The sequence below is a fragment of the Mycteria americana genome, chromosome 1 (genome assembly GCF_035582795.1).
Source record: "Mycteria americana isolate JAX WOST 10 ecotype Jacksonville Zoo and Gardens chromosome 1, USCA_MyAme_1.0, whole genome shotgun sequence".
In the NCBI taxonomy this organism is placed as follows: Eukaryota; Metazoa; Chordata; class Aves; order Ciconiiformes; family Ciconiidae; genus Mycteria; species Mycteria americana.
In genome coordinates this window covers 58,938,516-58,964,337 of record NC_134365.1, presented here as the reverse complement: position 1 = coordinate 58,964,337, position 25,822 = coordinate 58,938,516, and the positions used below count along the sequence as shown (strand labels likewise).

The 25,822-nt window shown below is 40.5% G+C and overlaps 1 protein-coding gene across 1 annotated transcript in view; it reads left to right on the top strand.

Moving 5' to 3' along the window:
- The window catches only part of NCF4 (neutrophil cytosolic factor 4), a 31,728-nt gene extending 7,006 nt beyond the window's left edge, over positions 1-24,722 (top strand). Inside the window, exons 2-13 of the mRNA XM_075491686.1 lie at positions 5,392-5,476; positions 10,065-10,156; positions 11,950-12,034; positions 16,313-16,466; positions 16,767-16,837; positions 17,637-17,764; positions 18,781-18,838; positions 20,442-20,540; positions 21,279-21,409; positions 21,503-21,568; positions 22,359-22,572; positions 24,647-24,722. Coding sequence (XP_075347801.1) covers positions 10,125-10,156; positions 11,950-12,034; positions 16,313-16,466; positions 16,767-16,837; positions 17,637-17,764; positions 18,781-18,838; positions 20,442-20,540; positions 21,279-21,409; positions 21,503-21,568; positions 22,359-22,572; positions 24,647-24,688 — 1,080 coding nt within the window. The 5' untranslated portion in view covers positions 5,392-5,476; positions 10,065-10,124 and the 3' untranslated portion in view covers positions 24,689-24,722. The remainder of the gene's footprint in view (positions 1-5,391; positions 5,477-10,064; positions 10,157-11,949; positions 12,035-16,312; positions 16,467-16,766; positions 16,838-17,636; positions 17,765-18,780; positions 18,839-20,441; positions 20,541-21,278; positions 21,410-21,502; positions 21,569-22,358; positions 22,573-24,646) is intronic.
- The last annotated feature ends 1,100 nt before the right edge of the window (positions 24,723-25,822 follow it).

Below are 25,822 nucleotides of genomic sequence, written 5' to 3'. Positions count from 1 at the left end.
GGCTGGGCATCGGTCAGCAGGTGGTGAGCGGTTGCATCACTTGTTTTTCCTGGGTTTTGTTCCTCTTTTTTGTCATTGTTGTTGTTTTCCTTTTCATTATTATTATTATTATTATTATTATTATTATTATTATTATACTTTATTTCAATTATTAAACTGTTCTTATCTCAACCCATGAGTTTTCTTACTTTTGCCCTTCTGATTCTTTCCCCCATCCCACCACAGGGGGAGAGGGTGGGTGAGCGGCTGTGTGGTGCTTGGTTGCTGGCTAGGGTTAAACCACAACACACGTACAGCCTTATAAGCATTTAGTAGAGAAGAAAAATAGTTTCTCTTGACCTACTGGCTACTGTTTTGCTAATGCAAAAAAAAAAAAGTGCATCTATAGAGAGAAATAAAGGAGATGATAAACAAAGATGGTATATGAAAGAAGAGGAAAAAGCAAGGATTTGAGCAAAGCTTGGTCAGCACAATTGCAAGTATCGTGGATTTGAAAGTGTAGTTGTGCTAGGCAGCCATGCTATCAGGCAGCGGAAAAAAGGCTCTGATCTATTAGCTTTTATAATGGAGAAGTCTTGGCAAGGAATATTGCCACCTCAGGATACCTGCAGATCTTTAGGTGCCAAGTGAGTATATCCCAGGCAGTGCCCAGGAGGGCAAGGGCAAGATTCTTATTTGTCCGTTTTCCCTTCCTCTCTCCTACTGTAAATCATCTTGGCTTATCTAAGAGATATAATTTATGGGCAGCTTCCTGGCTGGTCAGCTTCATGTCTCTCATAAATTAGATAGCCAGACACATGTGGGTCAAGTTTGGAAATGCAATGCATGTCTTTAGAGGAGGGATGGATTCTTCCCAATCCTTCTTTACATTTGATTGTTTCCACACATCCCTACTTTTTCCTTTTATGTTCCTATTTTTGTCAACTGTGCATTGTCCCTATTTTTCCTCTTATTCTCTTCTTTTTCTCCAGTTGAGCATGTTGATGGCTGTACCAGATCAGTATATGAGATTAACTGATTTTTATGCCTAATCTTTTGTTAATACCACACCCCAGATACAGAATAAAGGACTATGTTCCTCTTCCCAGTCTTTCCTTCCTTGCTCTCTCTACATAGGCACATATTTCATGATAAGAGGAACTGCAAAGAAAGTTCTCTGGATGTCGAAGCTCATGATGTTCTGTTGCAGCTGAACAGCAGTAAAAGTCCCAGCTCTTCTCAAATTCTCAAGGAAGATTTTATTTAGTCTCAGATAGGTCTGTGGGCTATAATAGCACTTGCTGTACAGCAAGGCCTGAGGTCGTTTATTTTTAAGACCAGGTCTGTACTTAATTCTGCTTGTCAACATAATTATAAGAGAAGAAGCATTAGTGAGGAGGATGCTGTACCACCCAAAGAAGTCTTTAGGCACTGCAGTTTATTTTGTTCTGGCGTAAAGTGTTTGCAGTAGGAGAGGTTATTGATATAATTCTGTTATCAAAGTTTGTTTCTTTTTTTTTAACCTGTACTTCCCTCTCTGTCCGTTGGTTGATACAGTCAAGAGAAAGAAAAGTTGGAGTTGGGAGAAGACAGTGGTAGAGGGTGTTCTCCTTCCGGCATTATCATCACCAGGGCAGAAGTAAGTAGTATCAAAAATGGGTCTAATTCAATACTTTCTTTACTGTGGAAAGTGATGATTCCACTAAAAGGCTTCAGCAAAAATTGGTCCAGTTAGCTGGAAGCAAAGAGGGTTGTCTGGCGCAAAGGCTTTTCTAGTCAGTTAATGGGGATACATCCAGTTCAATCCTCTTTTGAGTATGATCAGGCCAGGTTTTGAAGGTTACTTGTCCATTCTCATTTTAGTGGAATATATTACAGTGCAGACAATCTGTGAGATGCAGAGATGTTAACCAAGGTGGGGAAAAAGAGACACCAGTTTTATTTTAAATCCTTGATTAGAATCTTGCAGATACCACTTCTTATTCTGTCTCAGGGTAGTATTAAAAGAGCCTTGCGGGCAAGAGCCTGATTTAGTATTACAGCAGCCAGCTAGAATCTAATATGGGGAAAAAAAAAGGGGAAAAGTGAGCGCCTTAAGTTGACTGAGTCTTTGTAATTGCTGGCAAATCCACTGGACCAGTCTGTTGACAGACAGGACAGGGAGAGCTGTAGATAGATCCCTGGTAGATCTGAGAGCCAAAAATCAGCCAAACATCTTCGACAAGTTTGGAAGCTTGTTTCTCGTTTCTTGTTTGGCTCATTTCCTTCTCCCTTCCCCCATTTCTCTGCAGCAGAAGCAGTGTTGAAGGGTGTGTACTCTGTCTGGCAGGCTGTTGGAGGAGTCTCTGGCCTCAAATTACACAGCATGAGAACTCTGTGCATAAAATTAGCAGCAGAGTTCTGTGTATTAGGCGCCAGGGAAAAATGTCACATTCAGCAGAACTCAGAGGCAAGAGGTAGAACAGAAAGAACTGGAACGGGACATCAATCCCCCTCTACCTTTTACTGTTTTGCAGCAGACATATCTGAGAGTATCATAACCAGCTGGCTTGGAGCAAAGATTATTTGGGTAGTAAATAGATTTTTTTGTATGTCTTAGTAACAGGGATGTTTGATTTTTCTTCCTTTTTTTCCCCCCTTCACTTGCTCTTTTTCCTTTATTCTGAAGATTTCATACTTTTTGTCTTTTCACAAGGAAATCGCTTTTCACTCATGAAGAAGTGTTATTAACATGTAGTTTTCTGTCCTCCTTTCCACCTTCCTGTGGTCTGATTCCTGGTGAGAAACCCACTGTAACGGCACTACATTCAGACTGTGCACCAGCTTATACAAGTAATTTTTAGTGAAATCTGGAAAACTAAATACAGTGCTGGCAAATAGGGCGAAGGCACTAAAGCAGAGAGAAGCAGATATTCAAGGACTTGATTCTGTAGATACTATCTCAGTAGCAGCTATCTCATTCAGAAAAACTATTACAGAAAAGGTCGTGGTTTGAGGGTGTGTTTTGGCTCCTTCCTTACATCATAAAAGCAGTAAAATCCTTGCCACAGCAGTGTTAGATTGCCCTGAAGCATATGTGTGAGAGAGGTTGCATTAGCATCTGTATGTGGAGACAGATTGCCAAGAGACATAAATGTACACTTGCCTGAATTGTTTGGGGGTGTACATGTACACACATACATTCAGTGTGTTGTCAGAGTGCTTTCGTAAGACAAAATTACCAGGCAGCAATGCTGGTTTAATGTAATCCTCCCCATTCATTCTCCATATTGATGTCTGTGCTGTGAGCTGGGCTGGGAAATCGATCCCTGGCTTAAAAAAAATGTTTTTACACTGGATTAGTTAGCTGATGTATTTTGCAGAACAGCCTCAGATGTGCCATCCTGTGGGGCAGGAAAAAGCAAGAGTATGTGAGGACAGGTAATTTCCTAAGCTGATACCATCACCATATACTCACTTCCTGAAATCACAACTTTGAAGTCCCTCATTACCTTTGTTTGGCTCAGATTATTGAAGCAATCTGCAAGCAGGATGATGTATTCCCAGATTAGATAGTGCTCTGGGGCAGAAAGCTATTCTTCATTTCATTTCCTCGTTCTTTTCCATAGTAGGGCAGGCCCATTGGCTACTGCTCTTTAACATATGTGATAGTTTAGCAACTACATACTTTTCTAAGGGTTTGGGAATCAGTTCTGAGGCCTGGCATGAGAGCATTACTGGCACATTTTTAAAGAGCTACACTTTTATATTGTTTTCAATTTGCACTGTAGGTGATTTTGAGTGCAAGTGGGTTGCTAAGGATAATGGTTGTAGTTGCTCACTTTTCACCTGATTTTCCCGAAGAATTATACCTCTATTGAGCATTTTTCCTCTTCACTCTCCCCCCTTGAGAAAAGTATTACTGTCATTTTACAGATGGCAAAGCTGAGGCATAAGGAATCACATAGCAAGCCAGTGGCTGAACTGAATGCAGTTAATTGAGAGGTCTCTTATTTAGACCCGGCTTCACATAACAAGGCAGCCTTCTGCCTGTTGACGTATGGGAGACACAGACTCCAGCCTTCCACACTTGAAATGGACAGACTGGCAGCTGGCTTGGGATCAGATTGCTTGTTGGTACACTAGTTGGCGGCTCATTCCACAAGTTTGTCTTTCAAGGAATAAAGGCTGAAGTAATAAAAGGCCAGTAGGTGAGGCAGCAGGTGAGGCAGGCTGTAAGTATACGCTGTGAGGAATACTGACATAACAGAACTTTGAAAATTACAGGATCTTGATACTTATTGCCTCTATATTTGCCACTTGCCTGCCTATCCTAATCTCTAGCCCCTTTGTCCCCCAATTTTGTTAGGGAATATTGTCCCAATTTATGAACCATTAGAAAATGAGCCATAAACTCTGTATAATGAGCAGACTGGATATGTCTGCACCAGAAAATTGTGCTTCTTTGACTATATCAGTGTAGCTTAAGTAGTACAACTCCCCTAGGGTAAAGACAATTATACCAGTGTAAAAGTGCATATCCAAATATAGCAGAGTCCCTAATGGGAAGGTACCTTTATACCAGTAATAACTAGGTCCACAGTAAGGCACAGATTTATTTCCTTAACTTTAGAAACCTGAGGTGACAAAATTGGGAATATAGTTACTTTATAATTCATGTATATTCCAAGGAGACAGATAAAACCTTCATAAGGGGAGTTGGCCCACTTGAGGTCTGATTTACTGGCCAGTGGTGCCTGTCTCTCTTCATTGTCTGTTCAGAGAATTTCCACTTAACTAAAGGCACTTACCTAAAGTTTCTAAATTAATTAAAAGGAATTTGGTCACAGGATTTCATCAAATGGATGGGAAAATTAAACTATAAGGAACAGTGTAGGATGGTTTGAATGCAGCACCACGCAAATTTTAGCAAATCCCAACCCTATTTGGAGATTTGGGAAAGTTCAGTGAAAAGTTTTTTGAGTAAGTTTGACAGGTCTTTTGAATTTGTGAAACAGATGAAGCAGGATTTTCTTTGTCTTGAGTAGCAATAACTCTGACAGATATTTGACTCTCAAGATGATTAGGAGACTAAGATACAGAGACTCTCCTGCCACAAAGGGTCACTGCTGCTATGCACTTAAAACTAGGTTTTAAGCTTCTGGAGGAATGGTTGTAGGCATAGCTCTCTCAGGAGTTCCTGGATGGAGCTATCCTACTTCTTTGTCTGCAATGGCCAGTTACCAGATTTTGATATCGGTAGTTGACTGGAGCATATGGGTCCACCTCCAGCCCACATCTGTCATACACAGTAGCAGTGGCAAGCTCTGCCCTATTTCTTCCCTATTTGTTGCTTTTATTCTGGAAGTGATATGCTATCTGGATGAAGAAATGTTCTGTTGCTGTTTCTGACCTTCCATTTTTCTCACTTAGCCTAGTCTTGGGCATCAATATCCATCAGAGCTCTGCAAGGACAAAAAGCCCCATTGCTCATCAAGGAGAAGTTACTACTCTTCTGGTAAGACTTCCTCTAACTCTTCCAATCTTATGTGATCCTACTATATCAGAGAGAAATCCTGTATCTTTTAAAAAGATTTTTAAAGGAAGCAGGTTTATTGTAATGGGAGAATTGTTTTCCGCAGAGAGGAAGATCATAATAGTGCTTGTGATATTGCTCTGCATAAGAAAAGCTGGCAAGATCTGGCTATGGCATCATGAACTAACAAAACCCAGAATGATACTGTTGAATGCATATTTCCAAAATAGTTGATAATGACTAAAGAAAAACCTCACCTTTTGGGGTAGTTTTTCCTGCAATACTTATTCCTTGTTTTGCTCAAGCAAATGAGGTGCAAAAGCCAAGATTCAGTTATAGGATTTAGTTTGATGTTCCAAGACAAAATGTCATTAAAAAAAAAGGCTGCTGTTTCTTTAATATTCAGTTCTGTAAAGCCCTTTCATGTTGAGCAGTAATTTATTCTAGAAATGACACCATCAAATTCATTGTCAGGAACAGTGGTAGATGCTGACCTTTAAATTTCTTCAGTTCATGATGGATTGTTTAGTTGTTTATATCAGCAGGGCATGATCATAGTTCTTTTCTGCAAATGCCTACTACTTACTTTTCACCCTAAACAAGCAGTCATGGAAACTGTGTCCAGATTTAAATCAAAGCAAATTTCCAAAGTTCTGTTTATCTATACTCCTGTGCCTTTTTTCCTCCCAACACAATGTGTGACTGGGAGAGTATGCATGCACTCAGCCAATATGGATTGAGCCATTATCTAATGAAGAATATAAAACCAATCAGCTCAACTTATGTCCTCTTTGGGTTTTTCTTGAGAAGTTCAGAAAGATAGGACAACTTCAACAACTTTTGGGGTTTTTTTTGATGGGTTTGTTTTCAGCTGTCCTGAAAGCATATATCGAAGAAAGAGAGTCTTGTTACCATTGGAACAACTGCCTTCTAAGGATTTTGTAGCACTACCTGCAAAAGAGCACTGAAGATTACAGGGCAGACATGAGTAGCTTATCGTATGTAACTTTTGTCCAAAAATTTTGCAGAGCTGTAATGCATTATTCGTGTGCTATTATAATAATGATAAGGAGTTTAAACATGACTGTATTTGAAAATAAATATTGTAAAAGTGTATTAAAGCATTCTGTAAAGCTGATGGTAACCATAAAAGCAAAATCTGTACCAGTATGTAATATGAATGGAAAATGGAATATAGCCCCAAATCACTTTTCCCAAACCAGTGTTATCAGTTGCAGTTCAGTCTCAAGCAACCACAGAAGAAAAGACACTCAACTGCTAATGATGTGTATGTTACAGAAACAAATGTTCCACATATCCTTTGAAAACAATATGTTGAATGAAAGTATCTTGCAAGCCAACTCTCCTGTATGTGTTTCTATTTGATGTTCAGCTTCCTTGCAGTGATTCTTAAAATGTTATTTCCTTCACAGTTTAATCTGTGATGAGACCAGACATGTTTTAAGAATATTATTCTTGCTCACTTCATTCTATCACTTAACAAATTTATTCTATGGCTGGTGATTGAACATAACTATGCAGCACTTTTCTAACATCAGGTGCATCAGAGAGAAGCCATTATTCTAGAGCATACAGACATGCACAGCCAAAATGATACAGTAGCTGCTGCCCTAGTAGGCATGGTGTGTAGTGCTGTCATCAGAATTGATTCAGCTGAGTATTTTTGCTATGTTCCTTTGATTTACCTTTTATTAGTGGTTCATGTATCTTTAGTGATTTGGGACTACATTCCCATTTTCCATTAAAATTCCATGCTTGCTCTGGCTGTTTGGTTATAGCTGATACTCTTGGATTTCCAAGGTGCTATGTATCCTTGTACAAGTATTTTCTAACAACATGTGCATTAGACAGCAGGCCACAATTTCACAGCTCACAGGCATACACAGCCAAAATAATATAGTAGGTGCTGAACTACAAAAAGGTATGTAATGGTGTCAGCATATAGTCATGATTCAGTCATCTGGGGATTTTCTTAGTAGTCTCCTTTAGTTAATTAATTTGTTAGTATTTCTTGTACCTGGATGCCTGCTTTCTCTTGCACATGGATAAGGGTTGGTGCATGGTGCCATAATGACCATGCTGCCCATGGTGTATGGGTGGGTTTTCTCAAAACTGAGAGCTGACCATGTCAGCTGATGAAATTGGATACTTTCCTAGTGCAGACGTATCTCTTGACGTGGGTACTGTCATTATGGTATCCATTTTGTAATGGACATTTATTTCATTCATCAATAATAAAGTAATTATTTGAGCAGGGAGAGAATGTGGGTTTGACTAGACCCAGCCCATTTCCTAAGCCCAAATAGTAGAAATTGCTATTTCTACTATAGTAGCACAATAGTAGAAACTGAGAGAAAACACCTGGTAGTTGAGGCACTGATTTGGCACAGAAGAACACGGCAAAGCAGTGTTTCAACTCTTAGTCTCTCACAGCCTCGGTGAGCCCTCTAACCAATCAGCTATCCACTCTTCTGAGGTAGGAATCTGCCTTTTTGTCAGAAAAGAAGGTCTTGGTTTTGGTTTAGTTCAGAACAAGAAAATATTGCAGAATCAGAAACTTTCTTAGCAGGTTTAGCATTATTCTGTCAGATTAGTATTATTACTTAATCTCTAGTAGAGAGTAGTGGAATTGAGAAGCTGCTCTCAATTTGTTTTACTCAGCTTACAGCAAAGCAGTTGCACAGACAATTTGTGAGGTTGTCTGTTGACTTGTTCTTGAAAAGACATGTCTCCAGGTAAACGATGAGCAAGTATTTTTGCATTGTGTCATATCCTCTGTCTCTTAAAAGATGTACCTGCATTGTATCTAGATTATCTTCCATGAGATTTGAAAATATTAGAATATCCTTTTTATTACTTTCTTGTCAAAACTGTGATATGCATCAAATATAAACAGTTACCTTAAAAGCACCCCTCCAGCCTTTCTCTTTCACTTCTATGAAAGTTTGCGCAGTTCTTGTGCTTTCCACAATATTTTTGCATGTGTCGGGAGGGGCCCTCTGAATTTTCATGAGTTCATATATATTGATCCTGTGATTAAGAGCTCTGGTCAAGGTGATCTGTTCCTATTTCCTTCTGAATGTCAGGACAAAGCAAGAGGATTGCAGTTAGAAAACTTGATTATTGTCTCTCTCACTGAAGGCAAAGGGAAGACAATAATGAGCCTGACTTCAGATTACATGAGGACTGCACATTTAGCAGGCCTAATCAAGAAAATGGAGTACACAGCAGAGTGTGAAGGTCTGGGGAAATACTTATATCCAACATCACCACTTAAAACTACTCTGTTAACTCTGTGTGGGCAGCACAGTGTAGCAGATCACTCAGAAAATACAGTTCAGAATTTTGTAGCTTCTCCTGGTCGCTTCTGATCAAGAGACAGTATATCCCCTCTCAAATTCTATAATGGTGCCTTCAGTTATGCACAGGAAAGAGATGGGTGAAGAATTTACTTCCTTAAAATGCAGTGAAATGCAGCTTACTTTCAAGGCTGATGATTACAGTTGTAAATAGAGTTTTATTTTGAAGGATGCTGGTTGACTTTTGCTCCATTCAGATGGGAATTTTTGCGCTTGACAGCAGAAGGAGGAGAAGGAACCAAATATGTATCAAACATGAAAATGGAAGAGAGTCAAAGACTGAAATGGGGAGGCAAAGATACTACACATGACAGCTTTTGACTAAGGCAGATAAGCTGTGCTGCAACTTATCCGCAGTGTTAGGAAATGACCGTTTCCTTGTCACTTTCTTCCTTTTATTTATTTTCTTCTTGAAAGATTGTCAACTGACGTTATACAAGTGCTATATCAGTACCCTTTGTGTACAAGGCAGGGCAGTCAGAATTCTCTTTGGGCGAGTCATTACCCTGTCTTTGTAGGTGGCAAATGTGGATTGTTTTGAGCACATGAAGCTGAAAAGATCTCTGCTCTTTCAAGGACTCATGTCTTACTTGCATTGATCCATCCTTCAAAGCTCATTTCCTAATTTCCTGTGCCTGATACCCTGGTACCCACATGTTTGACAAGGTTGAATTTCTTGACCATACTTTCTGCTCCTACTTGAAAATTTATTCTTTAGCTCCACCTCCTGGCTCTTGGTCCGTGGAAAGGAGGATTCTCGGCAATCACAGAGCCTCAAGAAGGGACCAGAAGTATTCATCCTAGTTTACAAATGTTAGTGTAGAGGTGTATATGGGGACATTTTAGCTGGGGCGAAACAGAATTTGTTGAGCCCACTCATACTGGCTTTGCACAGAGGCAGATGTTTCAGTGAAGAGGTGGACAATGGAGTATGTGGTTCATAGTTTCTGCTTTTTGTTGGCCTTTTGGTTTCTCAACTGTGGCAGTTTCGATACATGACAGACATCACAAAACAGTCTTCCTTTGTGACTGTTTTTTCTCTAGTACTTCCTCAATCTTATGGGGGTGGGGAGGTACAGAAGAAATCGTCTGACACTGAAACATAAAAAAAAAGATCTCTGAAGCCTTGCAAAGGAGTCTTGATTCACGCAGGGAGAATTATTTTGACTGTGTCCATCCTATTCAACCAGGAACTGCCCAAGAAGTGGAGGAATAGAGTTTAGCCATCTGGATTTAAGAAGCTGAAAACCATGTCACTTCCCCGACAGCTGCGAGAAAAGAGGTAATGTGTCTCTCCCTCCTCCCGCCTCCCCACAAGCCTCCATGTAATTGCAATGATCTGTTCTTTTAATTTGGATGCAAGCTTCTTTGATGATTCTAAAAGGCTTTTTGTTATCATAGCTTCCAAACTATTAGGCTGCTCAGTGTGGAGCAGACCATTTCCTAAGTTGGAGTGGACTTACTTTCTTCTTTTCCTGGGGAATGTTCACCACCTAGGACAATAGTGGGTCATTGTCCTCTTTATAGCTGCAAGCAGTTTCCCTTTTACTGGGCTTTGTGATATGAGTGTTTGTGATATGACTAATTATATCTCTTGATCTCCGTAACCACATTCCTCTTCACAGTAAGTGGTAGTATTTATGGTGTTGTGGGTGGTGCTGATTCATGCCAATCTCCACATACAGCAAGCTATTGCAAGACTTTGCATCATTACTTTAGCCTTCCAGATGAGCTACGCATTGTGGAAGCCCCTGCTTGGGATATTCTAGCAGAATAAACTGAGCCAACTGCCATGGTTTTTGTATTATCAGAATATTTAACATTACATCAGCTTGGCATTTCTTAGGTGATCCTTTTTAAAGTTTGTCTTTCTCTCTACCTCATTTGTTATCCTTTTTTCCTCATTATTGATCCTTTTTACTTAAGTGTTAATATAAATACCACTCGAACAACATTGAGTTGTTAAGATTGAAGCAAAGGTGAATTTGTCTTCTGTTTGTCAAAGACATTGTACCAAGGAGAAGGTCCCAGAGGAAAAAGCACCTGCCAATCCATGCTGTTTTATTGTGTGGACAATATAGACAAGAAACATGAGAGTGTGGTCATACAGCTGCTGTTTAGGTGTTCCTGCAGGGATCCTTCCTTCTCTCTTGCTTCAAATCCAATACTTTCTAGGATCTGCAAAGCTTATTCTAACCTTGCCAACTATCATGTGTTCCTTCACACATTTTTGACATTTTCAAACAAGTATCTTTGTGCTTGCTTCAGGTTATCTGCTGTGACTGGGAGATCTCCCTGTAAATATCTGCTAGGCTATTCGTTCTTTTTTCAAAGCCTCTTGAAGAGTCTGCTTTACTGTGATGTTTACAGGAAAACTTGACAACATTTTGACAGCTGGTGTGGGCACCACTAATTATGATATAGAACAATACTATGTTTCTTTTTTTCTGTTTGTGCTTATCTTTCTATTGTTTCTTATTGTATATGTATAAGGTACATTGTATGCATCTTACACATAGAGTGCAAGGTTTTTAGGAATTAGCTTTGTGCTGTCAGTTTCTACAGCACCCAGCACAATAAGCTCCTTTCTCAGAACTGTTTCCTATTCCCTATAGTAATGCAGTAATAATAGCAGCATAAATCATGGTATATAATGATCTCCTTAGAATAAGAGATGCTGCTGCAGAATTATTATTGTAAGTCTACTAGATGCTGTAGGAAGGATTAAGAATGCATTCACAGTTGATCACATTTCTCAAGAAAAGCTTACCAGCTCAAGTGTTTGTTTTGTAGTCCTGCTACTCTAGCAAGCCTAGGAATGATAGGGATGTTTTTCAGGCTTGATGAATCTTCACAATGGTCACTGACTTGTGCTGAACTTACAGAAACTTGACATCTCAGGATCAGACCTCCAGAGGAAGAGAATGACACCAAGAGTTTCTAACTTCTTGGTTTTGACACTAGATAATGTGATGTTGCCTAACTATAGGCAACATCTTTATTCTGTATGGCATAGAGACCTCCGAAGGCTAATGTCAGTATGAGTAACCTAAATCTTTTATTCTTGCTTCACAGTGATTTTGACCAGCTTCCAGATGATGTACCTGTTTCAGCTAACATTGCAGATATTGAAGAGAAGAAAGGCTTTACTAATTATTATGTAAGAAGGGAGATTTATCCTGTCTCTATATGTCCTCATCTATGACTGGTTTGGTTGTGGGAAGCAAAATGCAGTTAATCTGGTGTAGTTGGTTTTTGGCATGAATAGTTCCGTGCGGAGAACTTCTCAGTGCTTCCTTTTTTTGGAATGGAGGTTAGTCTATCACAGGTTTAGTCTAAAAATTTATTATCTGGGTGAAATGTGACAGAGGTATCCTCTAACATTGCTTGTTTTCTAAATTCTTATCTAATTTCTGATTTATTTCCTGTTAGAGTGCTGCACCTTTGGTGAAGATAGTGGGAAAGGAATTCAAAGAGGGTAAAATGGCAGGGTCTTGTCTTATTCCATGGTACTGGCAAGTTAGGATGCTTCCATCTCCACAGAAGGTAGCATATTAATAAGTCATGAAAGAGCACACAGGAAGGGAAAATAGTAGGGAAAAACACTATGAGATTTTCTGAAGAGGGGTTTTGGATAAAACCAGTTCAGTCTGACTTCTGCAGGGTATGCTGCTTTTGCTGAAGACATTGCTCATAAACCCTTCGTACTGCAGTATGCAGGTTTTACTCTGGAATATAGTGATGTTTGGTTGCTCTGTCTTTATGTTTTCTGAAGGATCTGGCTGCAATGTGACTCAGAGGTCAATGCATGGAAATTGTGGGATCCTTTAGAGCAAAGCAATTTTGGCAAGAGATAAGAAATAACATAGTAGTTGGAGGAGGGCATTAGAAGTAAGGCGACTAAGGTTTTTTTTCTGGCCTTACCTTTGGTCAGACCATAGAATCATAGAATCATAGAATCATTAAGGTTGGAAAAGACCTCTAGGATCATCTAGTCCAACCGTCAACCCAACACCTCCATGCTTACTAAACCATGTCCTGAAGTGCCACATGTACACATTTTTTGAACTCCTCCAGGGATGGTGACTCCACCACCTCTCTGGGCAGCCTGTTCCAATACTTGACCACCCTTTCAGTAAAAAAAAATTTCCTAATATCCAATCTAAACCTCCCATGGCGTAACTTGAGGCCATTTCCTCTCATCCTATCGCTAGTAACCTGGGAGAAGAGACCGACAGCCACCTCTCTACAACCTCCTTTCAGGCAGTTGTAGAGAGCGATAAGGTTTCCCCTCAGCCTCTGCTTCTCCAGACTAAACAACCCTAGTTCCCTTGGCCGCTCCTCATAAGACTTGTGCTCCAGACCCTTCACCAGCTTCGTTGCCCTTCTCTGGACACACTCCAGCACCTCAATGTCCTTCTTGTAGTGAGGGGCCCAAAACTGAACACAGTATTCGAGGTGTGGTCTCACCAGTGCCGAGTACAGGGGCACAATCACTTCCCTAGTCCTGCTGGCCACACTATTTTTGATACAAGCCAGGATGCCATTTGGCCTTCTTGGCCACCTGGGCACACTGCTGGCTCATATTCAGCCAGCTATCGACCAGCCAGCACCCCCAGGTCCTTTTCTGCCGGGCAGCTTTCCAGCCACTCTTCCCCAAGCCTGTAGCGTTGCATGGGGTTGCTGTGACCCAAGTGCAGGATGCAACACTTGGCCTTGTTAAACCTCATACAATTGGCCTCGGCCCATAGATCCAGCCTGTCCAGGTCCCTCTGCAGAGCGTTCCTACCCTCAAGCAGATCAACACTCCTGCCCAACTTGGTGTCATCTGCAGACTTACTGAGGGTGCACTCGATCCCTTCATCCAGATCATTGATAAAGATATTAAACAGAACTGGCCCCAACACAGAGCCCTGGAGAACACCACTTGTGACTGGCCGCCAACTGGATCTAACTTTGTTCACCACAACTCTCTGGGCTTGGCCATCCAGCCAGTTTTTTACCCAGCGAAGCGTATGCCTATCCAAGCCATGAGCAGCCAGTTTCTCCAGGAGAATGCTGGGGGAGACAGTGTCAAAGGCTTTACTAAAGTCCAGGTAGACAACATCTACAGCCTTTCCTTCATCCACTAGGCAGGTCACCTGGTCATAGAAGGAGATCAGGTTAGTCAAGCAGGACCTGCCTTTCATGAACCCATGCTGGGTGGGCCTAATCCCCTGGTTGGCCTGCACATGCCTGTTGAGCACACTCAAGATGAACCGCTCCATCATTTTCCCCGGTACCAAGGTCAGGCTGACAGGCCTGTAGTTCCCCGGATCCTCCTTCTGGCCCTTCTTGTAGATGGGCATCACATTGGCAAGCCTCCAGTCATGTGGGACCTCCCCTGTTAACCAGGACTGCTGATAAATGAGGGAGAGTGGCTTGGCAAGCTCCTCCACCAGCTCCCTCAGTACTCTCGGGTGGATCCCATCCGGCCCCATAGACTTGTGAGTGTCCAGGTGGCGTAGCAGGTCGTTAGCCGCTTCCTCCTGGATTATGGGGGGTTTATTCTGCTCTCTGTCCCTGTCTTCCTGCTCAGGGGGCTGAATTCCCTGGAGATAACCGGTCTGACTATTAAAGATTGAGGCAAAGAAAGCATTAAGTACCTCAGCCTTTTCCTCATCCTTGGTGGCAATGTTCCCCCCCGCATCCAGTAAAGGAGGGAGATTTTTGTTTGCTCTCTTTTTGTTGTTAATGTATTTATAAAAACATTTTTTATTATGGCCACTATCTTACAACAGTGGCCAGCTTGATTTCTAGCTGGGCTTTTGCCTTTATCTTCTCTCTGCTTGCCTTGACGAGATCCCTGTAGTCTTTTTGAGTTGCCTGCCCCTTCTTCCAAAAGTGGTAAACTCTCCTGTTTTTCCTGAGTTCCAGCAAAAGCTCCCTGTTCAGCCAGGCCAGTTGTCTTCCCTGCTGGTTTGTCTTACGGCACATGGGGACAGCCTGCTCCTGTGCCTTTATGACTTCCTTCTTAAAGAATGCCCAGCCTTCCTGGACCCCTTTGCCCTTCAGGACTGTCTCCCAAGGGACTCTCTCAACCAGTGTCCTGAACAGGCCAAAGTCTGCCCTCCAAAAGTCCATGGTAGTGGTTTTGCTCACCCCCCTCCTTACTTCGCCCCGAATCGAGAACTTTATCATATCATAGTCGCTAAGCCCAAGATGGCCTCCAACCACCACATCTCCCACCAGTCCTTCTCTGTTTGTAAACAGCAGGTCAAGCAAGGCACCTCCCCTGGTAGGCTCACTTACCAGCTGTGTCAGGAAGTTATCTTCCACACATTCCAGGAACCTGCTAGACTGTTTCCTCTCTGCTGTGTTGTATTTCCAGCAGACGTCTGGTAAGTTGAAGTCCCCCACGAGAACAAGGGCTAGTGAGTGTGAGGCTCCTGCCAGCTGTTTATAGAATGCTTCATCTGTCTCTTCATCCTGGCTGGGTGGTCTATAACAGACATCCAGCAGGATATCTGCCTTGTTGGCTTTCCCCCTCATCCTTACCCATAAGCACTCAACCTTATAATCATAATTGCTGAGTTCTACACAATCGAAACACTCCCTAACATACAGAGCCAGCCCACCGCCTCTCCTTCCTTGCCTATCCCTTCTGAAGAGCTTATAGCCATCCATTGCAACACTTCAGTCATGAGAATCATCCCACCACGTTTCTGTGATGGTGACTAAGTCATAGCTATCCTGCTGCACAATGGCTTCCAGCTCCTCCTGTTTCTTGCCAATGCTGTGTGTATTGGTGTAGATGCACTTGAGCTGGGCTATCGATTTCTCTCCCAACATTGGCATGCCATCCTTAGGCTCCTCTCTAGTGAGCCTGCTTACACTCCCTTCCCCCTTCAAACCTGGTTTAAAGCCCTCTTGATTAGCCCCGCCAACTCATGGGAGTTGAGCCCCACCAACTCATGGGATAATTTCTGAAATTGCATTCTTTAAAGTCAAAAAGAAGTATGAATGCCTTCAACTCTGCAAATCAATTCATTTAGATGCCTGTCTATAGATTTAGATGTCCAAAACATCCTACTGTAAAATATTTGTATTTACCTCCCTAATATGTTTTGTTTGTCACTGACAGAAGGTGTGTAAGCATAAGGTAGCATCTAGTCATTTCAGGTTTCCTTTTAAGATTATGTAATAGAAAGCAGCCACAGGGACATGATGCATGGGAAAGCTGGACCCACACATATACCACACTGTCTGGTGCTAACTTGTTATTTTCTAGTACTTGAGTCTGCAGATGCTTAACTGAAGGCTTGCTTTCCACTCTGCCCCTAAGACAATATTCCCACTACCGGAGCACTGATGTTATGTTCCTATTGTATGCCTCACTTTCATTTGGTAAGTATTTGTAAGTATGAACATCAGCCTGAATCCCCCTTCTCTGTTTCAGATGTTTGTCATTGAAGTAAAGGTTAAAGGTGGTGGCAGATACCTGATTTTCCGACGCTATCGTCAGTTCTATGCCCTGCACACCAAACTAGAGGAGAGATACGGGGCAGAGAGCAAAAATAGCCCTTTTACCTGCACACTCCCCATATTGCCAGGTAAGCTGTCAGTACCAAATCTGTGCATGACTAGCAGCTTTCTCAGCCCCAGGCTGTCCTAAAGAGGAGTGCATTGTAGGGAAGTAGTTGTGACAAGGAACTAGTTCCCAGCTGTGGATGCTGGAGAAGTTGAGTTCCATTGGCAGTCCCTCCACTTGTGGTAAAGTTCATTTAGAAACCTAAAATCCCGTAGAAAATACGTATTTTCTTGGAGATCCTGCTTTCTCCTGATTGCGTCATTTCTCTGACAGCCTTAATTTTTTTTTCTTCAATAACTGTCACAGGTTTTATATTTTCCAGGAAAAGTTTATGTTGGGTCCAAAAAGGAAATTGCTGAGAACAGGATTCCTATCCTAAATGTCTACATGAAGGTAAAACTTAATTTGAAGGTAGAGATTGCACTGATCACTGCAGATACTTACCCTTTGAAATCAGCTGAGAGACAGTACTGTTGTAGTCCTAGGTATCTGCTTCTCTCTGTATTGTTTTTCCTGAAGACACAGTGTCCACACTGTGGGACAAACTGCAGTCCTATTCCCCAGATTTTCCAGACTGTAGGATCTGCTGGAGTACCCAGTTCACAAAGGTTCACTCCCTGCCTTCATAGATAGATATCCATACAAAAACACCCCCCCCAAGATGTATGAGGAAATGGTGAATCTCCAGGTGTTGTGTGAATATGGAGTTGGTATGTGCACCTAAGGGACTAGGAGAGTGGGGTGGGCTTTTGGGTCTACCTGCTCTACACTGAAGATGCAGCCAGTAACATCGAGGAGAGAAATTCTTTGTGTGCAGGTTAACTGAAGACCTGACTTTAAATCAGTAAAAGTCTGAAGCACTGGTCAAGACTTCCAGTACTTAAGATTGCCTTCTTTCCACAGTCATTCATGTTCTGAAGGGAAACACAAAGAGCAATTTACTCCTTCTGCAGTAAATCAGGCACAAAAAGCGTGAAGCAATACATTGGCCAACTCCAGGAGTAAACAGGAGAAACTGTCAGCTGTTCAGCTGTGTCCTGCTGAGTAAGAAGGGAGAGGAGGGAGATTTCTGGCAGTAATGAATATCCTTCATGATCCTGTAGGTCAGAGAGGCATATTTGTTACATGTAAATAAATAGAGAATTGGTCTCTCCCACTGTTACACTCTGCTTCCTACTTGCTCTTGGCACAGAACCTACTCTGCCTACCTGTTTGGGTGTTGATGGATGAAGAGGTACGGCTGTTCTTCTACCACTCAACCTTTGACAGTGAACAGGTGCCTCACAGACTGAGACGGCTTCGCCCACGGACACGCCGAGTGTAAGTGATTGACATGTTTTTTCAGCATTGCTTGATGTAAGAGATGCTGTCCAGTTTTGAGGGGAGAGAGAGATGGGGATCATCACTGTGTTTCCCAAGTGAATCCATGAAGTCCTAATATGAGGATCTTCTTGGTAGAGTGAACACAGGGTATTTCTTGTTTTCAGTAATCTCAAATTTTTAAAGTGGATATGGTACTGGCATCAAAGGAAAATTCCAAAATGAGAGTATAGCTTGCTTTTAAAAAATGCTGCTCAGCTCTATCTGTTGGTAATTCTTTAATGGTAATATCTATTATAACGTGCAGAATATACAGGACAAGCTTAAGGACATAGGCTTGCACCACTGAAGTCAATGTGAGTTTTGGCACTGAATTCAGTGAGATCTGGTTCAGACACTAAATGAAACTGAATACTTAATTTGTTCCTGTCCTTTGTCTAAACAGGGACCTGTCCTACATAGCACCATTGACACCCCTTTGGAGAACTGCTAAGTAGACGTCATACTTCATTACCCTTCAGACAAAATAATTCTCCTTTCAACATAGCAAAGATGGACCTGCTTCCTTTTCACTTAGCTCAAACAGTGCAAAACCTGCATGTGTGTATGCATTCCTGGATGTGTGTATGATGGCAGAGTTGGAACTGAATGCCATAAAAGCTAGAAACAGGGATGCCCAGAAGGCAGAGTAAGGGGGCTGAGCAGTGCTGTGGAAGAGAGGTCCAGGATACTGACTGTATTGAAAATTCCATCTGTTCTCAGCAGCAGATATCATCAGATTGCTGCTGCTCTGCACTGAAACTGAGAGAACTAGGGCAATGTTGTTGCATCCATATTTATTTACTTCAGTGCTGCACACAGATTCTCATGCAGTTTCTCCAGTGATCTGTGGCTTTCCTGCCTCTTAAATAATGAAAATGCAGACACTGATCTACTACTGATCTACTACTGATCATGTAGTATTTTTGATGACTAGGAAGACATATTTACCTCCCTGTTGTCTCCTTTCTTTGCAGTAAAAGCATTTCACCTCAAGTGCCTATTTTTGACCGCATGGCAACTCCACGGGCTGAGGTGAGTACTCTGCACAATCTGTCATAGGATAGGAGATTAAACTCTGTTTTACTTTGGTATCTCATTGATCAAGTTGCTTTTTCCAATTAGAGCTCGGGGAAAGAAGGGAAAGTGAAATCAACACAGGAAAGCAATTTATTTTAACAACAGGGAATGAAACAAAGAATGGAAAGAAGTGTTCTGTTCCTTCTTACTTGAGTAATAAGAAGGTCCATTGTGAAGTCAGAATGACAGGAGGTTCAAAAATGAGAGACATGTACAGCTTATTGCCAAATGGTACACATTTACTTAGTGATACCCATAAATTAAATTTAAAACAAGCACAAGCTTCAGTCTCATTGGCTTTAGCATATGTTTAAAAGCTTTGCAGGTGAGGCATCTTAGTATTTTCTGTAACATATGTGTTCTACTGAAAAGTGCCTATACTGTACTTTGCTGTGTGTTGTCTTGGTATTAAGCACATGGAACTGCTTTGTAACCAGTACTTGTCTGAGCATGGTCTTGCTTCCTGGAACATGTGACTTTGCCATTAAGATTAAAAAAAACCATGCAAGTGCTTTGAGGTTTGTTGTTTTCGTTTTTTACACTGAGTATGGCAGGTCTTGGATCAGTCATATCTCTTGGGTTTTATCTATTAATTTATTAATATTAAATATACCTACCAAAACTTTTCAATGGATGAAAAAAGGTTTTTGAAAGAGCTATTAAGTAGACATATGAACTACTAGCACAACAGTAGCCATTGTCTTTTTTATATTAGGAGGACTCTTGGCATTAACAAGACCAAAAGAATGATCTCAACACAGAATAAAGAACACCTTTTCATTTTTGCTCCTCTAAAAGCATTTAAATGGCTACCATGTTCTCTAAGAACAATGGGGGAGATGTGCATTTTTGATAACTCGGACACTTTAATTATTCAAGAACAACTTGTTAGGGTGGTGAGATGTGCTTACCTCCTCCCTCCCCCCCCTCCTCCCGAAGGGGGCATCTAAGTTCCATTTTAACTACATGTCAATTTCTCAGACTTCCCCAAATCTCTCAGTTCAGCATACAGGCCTGAATGCTAGATGTAAAAACAACAGTTAGTTACCCTTAAATTAGGACACAACACTTCTGCAATTTTTTAAGGCTCTTTGTGATATTTTGCAGCAAATCTGAAAGCTGCAAAACTGCAACCAGGAGTAATATATATTTTTTCATTTCTCAGGATTTCAAGTTTTCAGGTTTTCAGATTGTCAGTTGTCTTCAGCTCTGTTGACTTACTTGCTCTTAAGTGTTTTCAGCTTCTTTATATTTATTTCTCTGGTGCTCAGTGTCCTGCCACTTTAAGAATCCTAGCATGTAGCCCTCTCAGAGCCATGTTTATCCTAGTGCTTTCACTACTTCTTCAAAGCATTTTTGTGTGTGCTGAGTAGGAGAAGAAATTGTGAGAACTGCAGACTACGATCATATATATGACCTTACCCCAGCAATACATCTGTGATGACAAAGAGCATACTATCGTGCTGCTTTATGCTCTCACCCCAAGAACAGCACAGAAAGAAAGATGCATTTTTGTAATTCTGTGAATTAATAATTTCAGTTTTATTACTTTCCATAGGCACTGTTTGATTTTTCTGGAACCAATAAACTGGAACTCAGCTTCAAGAAGGGAGACTTGATCTATCTGCTCAGCAGAGTAAACAAAGACTGGTTGGAGGTAAGACTGCAATAGCAATACTGTATTATTAGCATACCTTGAAATATGAGTAGAAAGGGGTCCCCTAGTCTTTGGGACCTGTCTCCTCCTTTCAAGGAGAAACTGCATCATAATCAGATCTTACTGTCAAGAATAAATCCTTGACTCCAATTTCAAAATTGTTTCCTTCCTTGATGTTTTTTAGCTTACAAATTTTCTGCTCTCTAGACTTCAGTTTTCATTTGCATTTGCTTCTGCTGGAATGTTTTAAAATTCTTTGGAAGTGATTAGAACACAAAAAGGCCACAGAAGGGAGATGGAAACTCCATTTCAGTGATTAATTGGTTTCTTGCCTCAGGGTGAGTTGCTATATACTTCATGCTTCATACCACAACACACGTCAGCCTGATTAGAGAGAATTTGGGCAATGCAGCAGTGTTCTGAAAAAGGATGAGGAGAACATACTGTGTGTTTGCTGATATGATATCTCTGCTTGCTCAAACACCACAGCCTTCCTTGGTAACCAACTGACTTTAATTTTTTACACACTGTTTCACTCCCCCACCTTGTATTTGACTACGCAATTGTATAATATTTTTGTAGGGATGCTGTCAGGTCACTTCCATAGCCTTTCTTTTCTTGGTTATAGTAGAAAAAGTCTTACTGTTGTTTCCATGGAAATTAATTGAATTCCAGAACTACTTGTATGTGGCAAAAATGGCATGGTTTTCTTCATTCTAACACTTCCTATCATTCCAGGGAACAGCTGATGATGCCACTGGGATTTTCCCATGTGCTTTTGTGAAGATCATAAAAGATTTACCACAGCAGGAAGACACAGTTAATAAAGTTCGCTGTTATTACCATGATGAGACTGTGAGCACTATGAGGTAATAAGAAAATAGTCTACCAGTTCACTGCTGAAGCAATGCCGACAATTCTCTTTTCACAGTATGTAATGATTAGATTTGTTCTTGTTACAGGGATATCTCAGTAGAAGAGGATCTGAGCAGCATTCCATCATTCAAAGATCTCATGACATTGATGAGGTACAATGCAAGCAGTTAGTTGTGTGTTTAATATCATTTAAACATTTGTCAAGTTCCTTCCAGTCCTAGATTTTCCACATTCTACTTGGTCATCACCATGTTTTGGGAAATACTTTCAAGTGTCCTGAATAAGTTGTACTTTGACTTGGCCCACGGCCATCTGTGCAGATATTAGTCTGCCTTGCAATTGTCATTAAGTATGGAATGCCACACACTTCTAACTCAATTATACTGGGTAGAAGTTTCCATTTCTTGTTCTAAGATCAGAGCCGTATCCACATGCAAGGATCTTTTGTCTAATATACTTCTTCAGGACGCAGGACACCACCTTCTAACACCTGTTAAACTAGTGTTAAACTAGATTTATCTAGTGTTGAACATCAAAACATTAGAACATCAAATATTAGTAATAGAACACCTGTGCTAATATTTGTCCATTCCTTAACCTGCCTTCTCCTCAAAAAGAGCAACCGTAACTAGGCAAAGGTAGGTAGTAACTACAGTCAACTCTTATGTATGGGAATTTTATCAAATTCACAGGTTAATTGTGCCATGCATGTGGTGTTACTGGAAATGGGTCTTGATTCTGACAGATTTCTTAGCTTAAACACAACACAGCATGAATGTGGCTGTATGATTTCTAGTACTAGCTGTATCAAGAATGCCAAGACACCCAAGGCTTTGTGTGGCTTTTAGCAGAATGAATTAGATTGACATTATATTGTTCATCATGCAGCACTTCCCAGGCATTCCTTGATTTCTGGGGATCAATCCATTTCTTTTCTACCAGGCGGGAGTTTGACCAAGATGACATTGTTTTGAACTACCAGGACCTTGATGGTGATCTGATCCGGTTGCTCTCCGATCAGGATGTTGAACTCATGGTGTCTCAGAGCAGGAGAAGGCCCTCTGAGAAGCATTTCTTCCCTTGGAAGTTGCACATCACTCACAAAGATGACTTGGGTGTCTACAACACTAGTCCAGGAATAGGTGCTACTCAAACAGTAAGAGCAAAGTAAGTGCTATATAGAGATGTTCCAGTGGGTAGCTATACAGTCCTTCCATAACCCCTCTCTGCAGACAGTTTCCTTTTACAAGCCTTTGAAGCATGCTTGAAAAGAGTAATTTTTAGTAATATATTACCTTTCAATGTAAAATCTGTACTTCGTTAGCTTCTTCAGCTTTTTAGCACTCCTCTGTAATCGAGACATCTACATAGAGACCAGAGAAAGTGAGGAACAGAGAAATAAAATCACTAGCCATATTCACAAAGCAAGTCGATGTTAGCCTGCAATAGATGTTTAGTGTCGTGAGCCTCAAGACCTGCTCTAATCTCTGTTCTTGCTCCCAGAGCTAATTATTTGTCCTGAATGTCTTCATAAGCTTTTTTCCTAGACTGCCATAAATTTCTTTCCACTTGCTGATATGAAGGGTTGTGTGCCAGTGCTTATGAATGCATAATTATTTCTGTCATGTCGGGAGTCTTACTGGGCATTCAGAGTTTGTTCTGGAAGCATCGAGAAAACTCTTTCATATTTCAGTGAAGAAATTGTAGCCCACCTTTGCTTTCTTCTTTCCACTGACCAATATTTTGAATTCTGTGAATCAAACCTAGTACACCTGTGGTGTTCCTCATAGACCTTTTTGTAATTGTACAGACTACTTATTTCTGCATTCTTGGAAAATTTGTGTGATGCCTATTCAAATAGCAATTTCATCTCTGTCTATCTTCTGCTTTCTGACACCTCATTGCAAAGTAGAACTACAAAAAATTACTGTATCAGATTCTTCAACAAATAAAGTTACATATGAGTTTATTTTATCAGTTTCTATTCAAAAGGGTTTTTTTGGGGGGATGAAATAATTCTGCTCTTTTTTTTTTTTGCTTTAAAGTGAGATAATTTTCAAGAAGAGTTTGAATGTTCATTATTGAAAAAAAATATATCTTGCAATAATTTCTTTAACGGTCATGCAATTACAATATTTTGTTCTTGAACAAATTTACTGCTGCTTGTAAGAATTACAAGTTATGTATGTTTTACATAAATTGTTTGATACCTGAAATACTGTATTTTAAAAACACCATGCAGCCATGGTGTTAAAAAGATACCACAAAGTATAAATATAATAAGTAAAAAATAAGAAGTTAAAAGAGTTTTCAAACACCATGCTTTGGATTCGACTGTTAGTTTCTGTGGCATTAAGCTACAATTCCTCATTTAAAAAAATCTTTGTCCTTGACCTGCTGCTAAAATTTGTACAGACAAAAGGGAAGATTAACAAGTATCTGAAGGTACTAAGAAACAGTTAACTAATGATGCATGAATGTCTAACCTGCCCCTCCCCAAACTGGCAAAATATTTTCTGTTTGTCTTAGATGTATAGATGTTACCTGCAATGCTATCAGGTAACAAGATCTTCAACAACAACAAAAGTATTTAAGGTGACTTATCCTTTAAACTTGTTTTTTTTCTTCCTGATGCATCCTGATGCATATACATATTTATTTACATAAGCTTTAATATTCCATTATCCGTAGCCCTGCATTTATGCATATAAGTGTATTGGAAATAAAGGAAAGAGTTTATATTTAAAGATAAACATATCATTATAAATAAATAAATAAATATCCATAAATCATTTCTTACTTGACACTTAATAATTAAGTGCATAGTTCTAGCAGTATACCAATCCTATACAGACTTGTATAAGAAAATGTACTCTCCAAAGAGTTGTAAGATGTGCTACAGGCCATATCTCCTTTCCAGGTACAAAGTTTCCACCTGAAGAATCCATGCATATTAAATTTTAGAGGTATATAACATATATTTAGAAGAGACACAGGCTATATCTTCCTTATTTTCAATGTTGGAAGGTTTTAGTTGACATCATTTTACCAAAATGTTACAAAATGTAACTTGCCACTTCAAAGGCATTGTAGCAATGTGGTTTAGGAAGGAGATGAAGCAAGATATAATGATAATGTTAGTAATCTTACACCTTGTGATACATAAGAGAATGCATTTTAAGTTTGAAACCTAATTGGCATGCATGGCCTGCAAATCTTCTGTTATGCAGGATTACCTGTTACCTGTTCCTGGAGTTCAACAGAGCAAATAACATCTGAAGATTTTCACTGACAGCTAGATCCTGTGATGTAACCAGCAACTCAGCAAGTCTGTTTGAAGATGGAGGAGCTGTTTGAGTGAGGAAGGACAGGGAGGGAAAATGGCTGCTGGGAAACACGAAACCTCTTTTCTAATGGTGGGGGAAAAACATACATATATTTACTGGCCTCTGAAAATCAGAGCAGGAGAATTCCTTTCTGCCTTTATACTGTAATACAAAGTAAATTCTGCCCATCCAGCAAAGTTGCATGTTCCCCTCCTTATCTGCAGGTTTTATATGCACACTTCCTGATAGTCCCAATGACACACAATTTCCTCAGATACTCCCATATTCTCCTTCTTGCTCTACACATTTCCCTTATTCACAGTATACATTTTTTTCCTTGTATATTGATGTAGTTCTTGTGAGAGCCCAGCTGTGCTATCTATGGTTTTGGTCAGTACTACAGGCATTTAGAGAAGGCGTAGTAGCAGTGCAGGACAGACAGACTCTGGTAGTTATATTCTGTATCTGGGGACTCATCTTAGTCCCCCATAGTTTACCCCTGAGAGCACAAACCTGAGTGTGTCTTTCCCTTATGGCTACTTAACTTTCCTATAGATCGCATTACTGAAGGCTACTGGGCTAAGTTTAAAAGCTGAATTTAAAACTGTGGCTGCCTTGGCTGTAGGATAACTTCAGATCAACTCTTCTCACCAGTTTTATTTTGTTTCTTCTACGTACTATAATACTTACAATTTATTATTAATTATTGTTGAAACTGATAAAACTTACTTTTAAAAATATTACTCAAATTAAATGATTACAGAGATAAAGGTAGTTCTCTCTCTTCCCCCCTCCCCAATATGTATGTACAAATAAACATAAAGTACAGAATGATCCCTTGATCAACCTTGAAGGTTGTCTAGGCTAGAGTAAAGCAAGAAACAGCACTGGAGTAAAACCCAGAGAATTCTTTCTTAGTCTTTCTCACTTCTGCTGCAGTTAATCCTCTTTTTTCTGAAAAGACATTAGTCCCATGATCTGGTAATTGTTAATGTGCAGACTGGCAATGACAAACTTCCTTCCCTTCCCTTCCCAGTTAAACAGTCCCATCTAAGTGCGTGCTTTGGGGGCTAAAATAGG